The 9,196-nt window shown below is 47.3% G+C and overlaps 1 protein-coding gene across 1 annotated transcript; it reads left to right on the top strand.

Annotated features, from left to right (window-relative positions):
- The first annotated feature begins 865 nt into the window (after window positions 1-865).
- Window positions 866-4,547, top strand: LOC125515290 (wall-associated receptor kinase 1-like). The gene is made up of 3 exons (XM_048680735.1): window positions 866-2,565; window positions 2,693-2,860; window positions 2,953-4,547. Exons 1-3 carry the CDS (start codon window positions 1,653-1,655, stop codon window positions 4,113-4,115), a joined length of 2,244 nt encoding a protein of 747 aa, XP_048536692.1. The 5' UTR covers window positions 866-1,652; the 3' UTR covers window positions 4,116-4,547.
- Window positions 4,548-9,196: the final 4,649 nt, after the last annotated feature.

Raw genomic sequence — 9,196 nt, 5'->3', positions numbered from 1 at the left:
CATTATTCCTGTTCAGGCCAGTAAGAGGAAATATAAGTTTTATGCATGCAACAAAATGTCCTTACCAAAAGGTTAAGTGAGTGTGCATTATTTAGACATGTGATTCTCTTAGGGTTGTAGATATTGAACCAGGAAGATTCTCACAACAAAAAGTTCCAACAGTCACAAAAAAATATCTAAACGGCGATGTAAGTTTTGTAAGCGAGCACAAGTTCGTCTCGAGTGATGTCTCACGTGCTGGACTGGATGAGGTCATCAAGCGGCTGTAGTAAACTCGGTCAGCTACATTATACGGATAATGAAAGAGACAATGGCCGCCGGCAGTTCAGTTAACCACTACTACACTAGCTGTCTACAAGACAAAACATCTCTTTTCAGGTAGGTACACATGTCAAAAAATCAGAATAAGCATTGGAAACTCTTTGTGCCGACATGTGGCGACATGTATGTCTCTGCCAAGAGCTGCCTGGTTAAACAAGTTCTGCCACTGGCTAGTGTGTGCTGTTCTTTTGCAAAAGTATACCAAGACTTGAATTCTTTTCAAAGTAACAACACAAATGCAAGTTCCGCAAACAATAAATTGAAGAAGAGTGTGGATGCGGCTGTATTGTCTGAATATGATGAGATGGTAAAGATCGCCTGAGTTCGGCCTGTGAAAGGAGTTCGGACGGATTGCTTCCGCTGATCCAGCGCACTGCCTATCATATACATGCCCAAGCCCAGTTCACTGGTTTCGGGCCTAAAGCATTTTGTACCTGCGACCATTGCCGAGCCTGTGTGCACCCTCGACGGGATAAGAGATTCAGAGGGGCAGAAATATATCTGCCCGCTGACAGGCCCCTGTTCATGTTCATTTTTCCTGTCAAAGTCAGTAAGAAGAAACATGAGTTTTATGCGTGCAACAAATGTTCATACAAATGGTTAAGTGAGTACATTAATTAGAGCTGTGATTTTCTTAGAGTTGTAGATACTGAACCAGGAAGCTTCTCACAAATAAAAAGTGCGGAGAAAATATTCTCAAAAGAAACTAAACAGCTATGGTAGTTTTGTAAGTGAGCAGCTGTTCGTCCCAAGTGATGTCTCATGTGCTGGACTGGATCAGGCCATCAAGTGGCCATAGTAAACTCAATCAACTAGATTACATGGATAATGAAAGAGCCAATGATCACCGGCAGTTCAATTAACCACTAACCCACTAGCATCTCCAAGACAAAACTTCTCTTTTCAGCTGGGTACAGATGCCAAAATTTCAGAATAACCATCAGAAACTCTTTCGACTGACATGTGGCGACATGCATGGCTCTGCCAAGAGTGGCCTAGTTAAACAAGTTCTGACATTGGCTAAATGGCAAAGCTGTCGTCACCGTCAGCACCCTGGATAACACATAATGAGAACATCATTTACTAATGCTGGGTATGATTGACCGGACCCGGTCCAAGCTAGTGACAGAATCTTCAGGCCTTCAGCATCCGTGTGCACTCTGGATAACACCTGACGAGAACATCATTCACTAATGCTGGGTATAGTTGATCTGGTCCTAGCTGGTGACTGAATCTTCAGCATCCGCGTGCATATATGGACTAGCATGACTCTTCAGCAGCTAACACTTCCCACTTCCTCAACAGTCTCTTAACAGACCAGCAGAGCAAGAATGGCGATGACACTGGTCGTGCTGCTGTTGCTACTGCCAGTAACTCGAGTCTCAGCTCAGGAGCAGCAGCAGCAGCAGCCGACGCAACATGTTGTGCAGCCGGGCTGCCGTGAAAAGTGCGGCAACATCACCATCCCCTACCCCTTTGGCATCGACGCGGGTTGCTTCCGCGACGATGGCCGAGGTGGCTTCCAGCTTTTGTGTGAGGACACCCTACCAGTGCCACGGCTGACCGTGGCTGACTACGGCATCCAGATCACCGGCTTATCCATTAGCACCGGCGAGGCCCAGGCCTCCCTCAACGCATCACGCCACTGCTACAACAGCAATGGGAGCGTCATCAGCCATGGCGGCCCGGTAGCTGTACCACTCGTCAAGACCAACCTCCTCTTCTCGGCCACCAAGAACAGCCTCGTCGTGCTGGGCTGCCCCAACCTCGGCTACCTCAACGACGTTGCCGGCTACTACGTCAGTGGTTGCATGGCCATGTGCCAGCCACAGAAATTCAATGCGTCAGGGTCCTGCACAGGTGTCACCTGCTGCCAGAGCACGATACCCGCCGGCGTCGACTACTACCAGCCGAGCCTGCTCGACATGCCGAAGAACAAGGGAGACCCGATCTTCTATGGAAAGAGCACGACCTGCCGGTACGTGTTCTTGGTGGAGACGGAGTGGTTAAGTACCGGCTACACCGGCGAGAACTTCAACCGGACAGACGACTTCGCCGTGCCTGTCGTTCTCGACTGGGCAGTACGGAGCGTCAGGAACTGCAGAGCTGCTAAGCGCAACGAAACCAAGTACGCATGCCGGAGCACGGTCAGCCAGTGCGTCAATTCCAGAAACGGCGCTGGGTACCGGTGCAAGTGCTCCAAGGGGTATGAGGGCAATCCCTATCTAGACGATGGATGCAAAGGTATTCACAGATATTGATCTTGCTGCAACTGGAACATTACTCAACTGTTGTCCCATTTAGTTAAATGTCTACTGTCCTTCTACCATTTTTGCCTCATCCTCTAACAACAAGTTTTGCCAAACTGAAGACATCAATGAGTGTGAACACGAAGAAAAAGACGCATGCTACGGAGTCTGCATAAATACGCCGGGAAGCTACACTTGCGAGTGCCCTCCTGGGACTAGTGGAGATGCCACAGCGAAGAATGGCTGCCGGCCAAACGACAGTTTCACTTTAGTACTGAAAATAGTTACAGGTAAACAGACAGATCTTCAATTTTTGCCCCTTTTGTTTTTCATGCTATTTTGCTGCTGCAGAACTAAGGGCTATGCAATATGTCGTACACAGGTGTCAGCCTTGGAGTGTTCTTGCCATTTTTCATGTTCTTCTGGCTCTACTTGGGGCTCCAGAAGAGGAAGCTTATCAGAACAAAGCAGAAGTTCTTCGAGCTAAATGGAGGCCTCTTCCTGCAGCAGCAGATAAGTAACTACAATGGCACCAGCAAAGGAACTGGTGGGTTCAAGATCTTTTCCAAGGAAGAGCTGGAGAAAGCGACCAAAAACTTTGCAGCTGGCCGTGTTCTCGGCCATGGAGGACACGGCATTGTCTACAAGGGTGTCCTTGAGGACAAGACAGTGGTGGCGATCAAAAAGTCAAAGATGGAAGAGGCCCCGACCAAGGAATTCGCAAGGGAGATGTTCATCCTCTCCCAGATAAACCACAGAAATGTCGTCAAGCTGCTTGGATGCTGCCTTGAAGCCGAAGTGCCCATGTTGGTCTACGAGTTCGTCTCAAACGGTACACTGTACCACTACATACATGGTGACAAGGGCATCAACTCTGACATAGCATTTGGCACCTGTCTTCGGGTAGCGGTAGAGTCAGCCGAGGCACTGGCATACATGCATTCTTCGGCCTCGCCGCCAATCCTCCATGGAGACATCAAGACGGCAAACATTCTGTTGGATCACAAGCTCACGGCAAAAGTTTCAGATTTCGGAGCATCAAAATTGGCACCAACTGATGAGGCCAAAATGGCAACGTTGGTGCAAGGAACTTGCGGTTACCTTGATCCAGAATACCTAATGACATGCCTGCTGACTGACAAGAGTGATGTATACAGCTTTGGTGTCGTGCTTTTGGAGGTTCTGACAAGGAAGAAGGCATTGTACTTGGAAGGGCCGGGAGAAGATAGAAGCCTCGTTTTATGCTTCATGACGGCAGTGAAGGTAGGTCAGCACCAAGAGCTTCTGGACAGACAAGTGAAGGATGAGATGAGAATCGAAGTGCTTGAAGAGATCATGCACCTTGTGATAAGATGCTTAAACATGAGTGGGGAGGAACGGCCGACAATGAAGGAGGTTGCAGAGAAGCTGGAGATGCTGAGGAGATACCAGCACCATCCGTGGGCTCAAGCGGATGCAAATCCGGAGGAGAAGCAGAGCTTGCTTGTTATGAACCAACAGAATGTGAATTACAAGTTCACGCAGGATTACATCCTTGATTTTTGAAGGAAGCAGTACATTCATCTTTAGCTCGTAAATCAAAATATTTTGTATCATTATTTTTGCACATTCCCTTATATATGAATTCTTTTGGATGTAAGAAAACAAACGCACATATGATGGTGGCAGAAAAATGAACACTGCAGAGATCTAACCGCACAGGTTTCACAATTCAGTGAAATTTTAGAAATGCTCCAGATCAATACTCCAAGTATGTAACTATGCACATTAATTAAATTTAAAAACTATGCTCATTAATTGGTTAATTTTTTTATCTTCATTAAAAGACATTTAAAACAATAAAAGAACGGGAATTTTGCATTTGTTAAATTCCATCCTAATTATTCATAATAGAATAATAATAATACAATGCAAGATATACACAACAAACAGAACAAGGAAATCCAACATCATCGGTTTCAAGCCTATAGCATATAGCATTTCATACCTGCGAACCCGCAACCATTGTCGAGCCTGTGTGCAAGATGCACTATTTGCTCGAACAGCCACCAGAAAATGCCTATAAATTAAGATAGCCTCTGCCAGTTGATCTGTGCAGCTTTGATTTACCAGAGACGGGGAGCTTGGGTACCAACGCTCCATTAAAGGCTAGACTGCTTTGCCTCCGGCTGCAAGGCAGAAAGGTTTGTCACTGCTGTGAATAAAGGTACTTGGACGGGTCGGCAAAAGGTAACCAATTGGAGCTTCTAACAAGGAAGAATGCATACACGCATCGCAAATGCGAGCCAAGTCTACGCTCCGTATATACGCATACGGCCGGTTTTTTGTCTATTTTTCATGTGATTTGAATTTCTGTTTTTAAATGATATGATTTAATTAAATTGTTTTCAAAGTAGAAGCAGAAATGCGAATTCCAGCAGATCACTAGATCCAAGAAGAGTGTAGAAGCAGTTGCAAGGTCTGAATATGATGAGAACATTTGTGTGTGTGTGTGTGTGTGTGTGTGTGTGTGTTGGGGCTGACCTGACAATGTGTACGATGGAAACCTCCTTTGCGGCGCTACAAGATACTGATTCCTCCATTCATTTGCTACGCACTCATCATCTCATCAAAGGCCTAACCTACCGAGTCTGCAGAGTAGTAGCAGTAACATGCATCGTTCCACACTTGTGCTATATATCTGCATTCCCCGGCCATGTGCAGTGCAGACTACACGTGTTTGGGGTAGATCCAGCAGCTAGCAAAAGAGGAGCAGAGGCCGCAAGAAGAATGGCATCCAAAACAGCGCTCATGGCTGTGCTTTTTCTCGTCCTTGTGGCCGGCGATCTCGCCCATGGCCACGCCGTTCCGCCGCTCGGGCGCGCCCGGCGGAGCCTCGGCTGGATGCAAGGCATGAAGGGAGGCCCCCCTAGTGGCATGCAGCCATCAGAGACTGCTGCTTCTGCTGCCCGCCGCCGCGCCATTTCTTGGGTGCAAGAAGGTACTAGATGATTCTCCTGTAACTTAATATGTGCTGGCTGTTGCATTGATATGTGCTAACTTAAATATGTTTGTCATCAGGCGAGGAAAGCAGCTGGGCCGGCGGCATGGAGGAACGCAAGTTCATCGCGCCTGTGCCGGGATTCAAGCTCCCACCCCTTCCTCCAAACGCTGCCTGAAGAGATCACATCACAGGGTGAGCATGCCACGGCATGGACCATCACTAGGTCTATCAATGAATAAAGGTGCCGGAGTGTTCAAGGATGCTTTATATATATTGTTCAATAAGTAAGGCAGCGTCAATCTGCTATGTTTAAGTTACTAAGTATGATGCCGCCTTCGCTCAGTAACTGTAAGGTTGCAGCATCAGTTGTAATAATGGGAGAAAACAGTGAGCATTCAGATCGAACTAGCTCGGTTTTTGAGAAAGGGTCAGTGTGATGAATTGTTGACAAGGGAAAGCACAAACAGTTTCAGAAAACATCAAACGAGACTTGAACAGGCTCGACGTGCGTTTCGATCGACAAACATTGCCCCACACTGCTGAGATTGTGCTAAAAGAAACTGCAAGTTTGCTCTTGTTAAAATCCATCCTATTAAACTCGTAATACCCACAAAAAATTTAAACTCGTAACAGGATGGTAATACACAGCAAGTACAGACAACAAACAGAACAAGGAAATCCAGCACCATTTCACCGGTTTCAAGTATATAGCATTACGTACCTGCGACCACTTTCGAGCCTGTGCGGACCCTCGACGGGGTCAAAGATTCAGAGGGGCAGAATCTGACCGGTAGGAGTCCATGTTCATTATTCCTGTTCAGACCAGTAAGAGGAAACATGAGTTTTATGCATGCAACAAAATGTCCTTACCAAAAGGTTAAGTGAGTGTGCATTATTTAGACATGTGATTCTCTTAGGGTTGTAGATACTGAACCAGGAAGATTCTCACAACAAAAAGTTCCAACAGTCACAAAAAATATCTAAACGACGATGTAAGTTTTGTAAGCGAGCATCAGTTCGTCTCGAGTGATGTCTCACGTGCTGGACTGGATGAGGTCATCAAGTGGCTGTAGTAAACTCGGTCAACTACATTATACGGATAATGAAAGAGAGAATGACCACCGGCAGTTCAGTTAACCACTACTACACTAGCTGTCTACAAGACAAAACATCTCTTTTCAGGTAGGTACACATGTCAAAAAAATCAGAATAAGCATTGGAAACTCTTTGTGCCAACATGTGGCGACATGTATGTCTCTGCCAAGAGCTTCCTGGTTAAACAAGTTCTGCCACTGGCTAGTGTGTGCTGTTCTTTTGCAAAAGTATACCAAGACTTGAATTCTTTTCAAAGTAAAAACAGAAATGCAAGTTCCCACAAACAATAAATTGAAGAACAATGTGGATGCGGCTGTATGGTCTGAATATGATGAGATCATTTGTTTCCCACCTGAACTGAGATGGTAAAGAAGATCGCCTGAGTTCGGCCTGTGAAAGGAGTTCGGACGGATTGCTTCCGCTGATCCAGCGCACTGCCTATCATATACATGCCCAAGCCCAGTTCACTGGTTTCGGGCCTAAAGCATTTTGTACCTGCGACCATTGCCGAGCCTGTGTGCACCCTCGACGGGATAAGAGATTCAGAGGGGCAGAAATATATCTGCCCGCTGACAGGCCCCTGTTCATGTTCATTTTTCCTGTCAAAGTCAGTAAGAAGAAACATGAGTTTTATGCGTGCAACAAATGTTCATACAAATGGTTAAGTGAGTACATTAATTAGAGCTGTGATTTTCTTAGAGTTGTAGATACTGAACCAGGAAGCTTCTCACAAATAAAAAGTGCGGAGAAAATATTCTCAAAAGAAACTAAACAGCTATGGTAGTTTTGTAAGTGAGCAGCTGTTCGTCCCAAGTGATGCCTCATGTGCTGGACTGGATCAGGCCATCAAGTGGCCATAGTAAACTCAATCAACTAGATTACATGGATAATGAAAGAGCCAATGATCACCGGCAGTTCAATTAACCACTAACCCACTAGCATCTCCAAGACAAAACTTCTCTTTTCAGCTGGGTACAGATGCCAAAATTTCAGAATAACCATCAGAAACTCTTTCGACTGACATGTGGCGACATGCATGGCTCTGCCAAGAGTGGCCTAGTTAAACAAGTTCTGACATTGGCTAAATGGCAAAGCTGTCGTCACCGTCAGCACCCTGGATAACACATAATGAGAACATCATTTACTAATGCTGGGTATGATTGACCGGACCCAGTCCAAGCTAGTGACAGAATCTTCAGGCCTTCAGCATCCGTGTGCACTCTGGATAACACCTGACGAGAACATCATTCACTAATGCTGGGTATAGTTGATCTGGTCCTAGCTGGTGACTGAATCTTCAGCATCCGCGTGCATATATGGACTAGCATGACTCTTCAGCAGCTAACACTTCCCACTTCCTCAACAGTCTCTTAACAGACCAGCAGAGCAAGAATGGCGATGACACTGGTCGTGCTGCTGTTGCTACTGCCAGTAACTCGAGTCTCAGCTCAGGAGCAGCAGCAGCAGCAGCCGACGCAACATGTTGTGCAGCCGGGCTGCCGTGAAAAGTGCGGCAACATCACCATCCCCTACCCCTTTGGCATCGACGCGGGTTGCTTCCGCGACGATGGCCGAGGTGGCTTCCAGCTTTTGTGTGAGGACACCCTACCAGTGCCACGGCTGACCGTGGCTGACTACGGCATCCAGATCACCGGCTTATCCATTAGCACCGGCGAGGCCCAGGCCTCCCTCAACGTGACTCGCCGCTGCTATAACAGCAAGGGGAGCGTCATCAGCCAAGGCGGCCCGGTAGCTGTACCACTCGTTGGGACCAACCTCCTCTTCTCGGACACCAAGAACCGCCTCGTCGTGCTGGGCTGCCCCAACCTCGGCTACTTCAACGGCATTGACGGCTACTACGTCAGTGGCTGCATGGCCGTGTGCCGGCCACGGAAATCCACTGCATCAGGATCCTGCACAGGTGTCGGCTGCTGCCAGAGCATGATACCCCCTGCTGTCGACTACTATCAGCCGTACCTGCTCGACATCCCAAAGAGCAAGGGAGACCTGATCATCTATGTAAACAGTGTGACCTGCCGGTATGTGTTCTTGGTGGAGGCGACGTGGTTACATACCAACTACACCAGCAAGAACCACAACAAGACCGACGACTTCGCCGTGCCTGTCGTGCTCGACTGGGCTGTCCGGAACGTGGAAAACTGCAGAGGCGCTAGGAAGAATGCAACCACATATGCATGCCGGAGCATGCTCAGCAAGTGCGTTAACTCCAAAAACGGCGCTGGGTACCGTTGCGGCTGCTCCAAGGGATATGAGGGCAACCCCTATTTATACGATGGATGCAAAGGTATTCACCGATATTTGATCCTGATACAACTGGACAACAAAAATTGTCCAGTTTAACTTTTTTTGTTAAACCTCTACTGTCCTTCTGCCAATTTTGTCTCGTGCTCTGACAAATGTCTACTGTCCTTCTGCCATTTAACTGAAGACATCAATGAGTGTGAGCAGAAAGGAAAACACGCATGCTACGGGGTCTGCACAAATACGCCCGGAAGCTACACTTGCCAATGCCCTCCTGGGACTAGTG

The sequence above is a fragment of the Triticum urartu genome, chromosome 6 (genome assembly GCF_003073215.2).
Source record: "Triticum urartu cultivar G1812 chromosome 6, Tu2.1, whole genome shotgun sequence".
Lineage (NCBI taxonomy): Eukaryota > Viridiplantae > Streptophyta > Magnoliopsida > Poales > Poaceae > Triticum > Triticum urartu.
The sequence above is the reverse complement of the archived record's forward strand: the minus strand, read 5'-3'. Positions and strand labels throughout refer to the sequence as shown.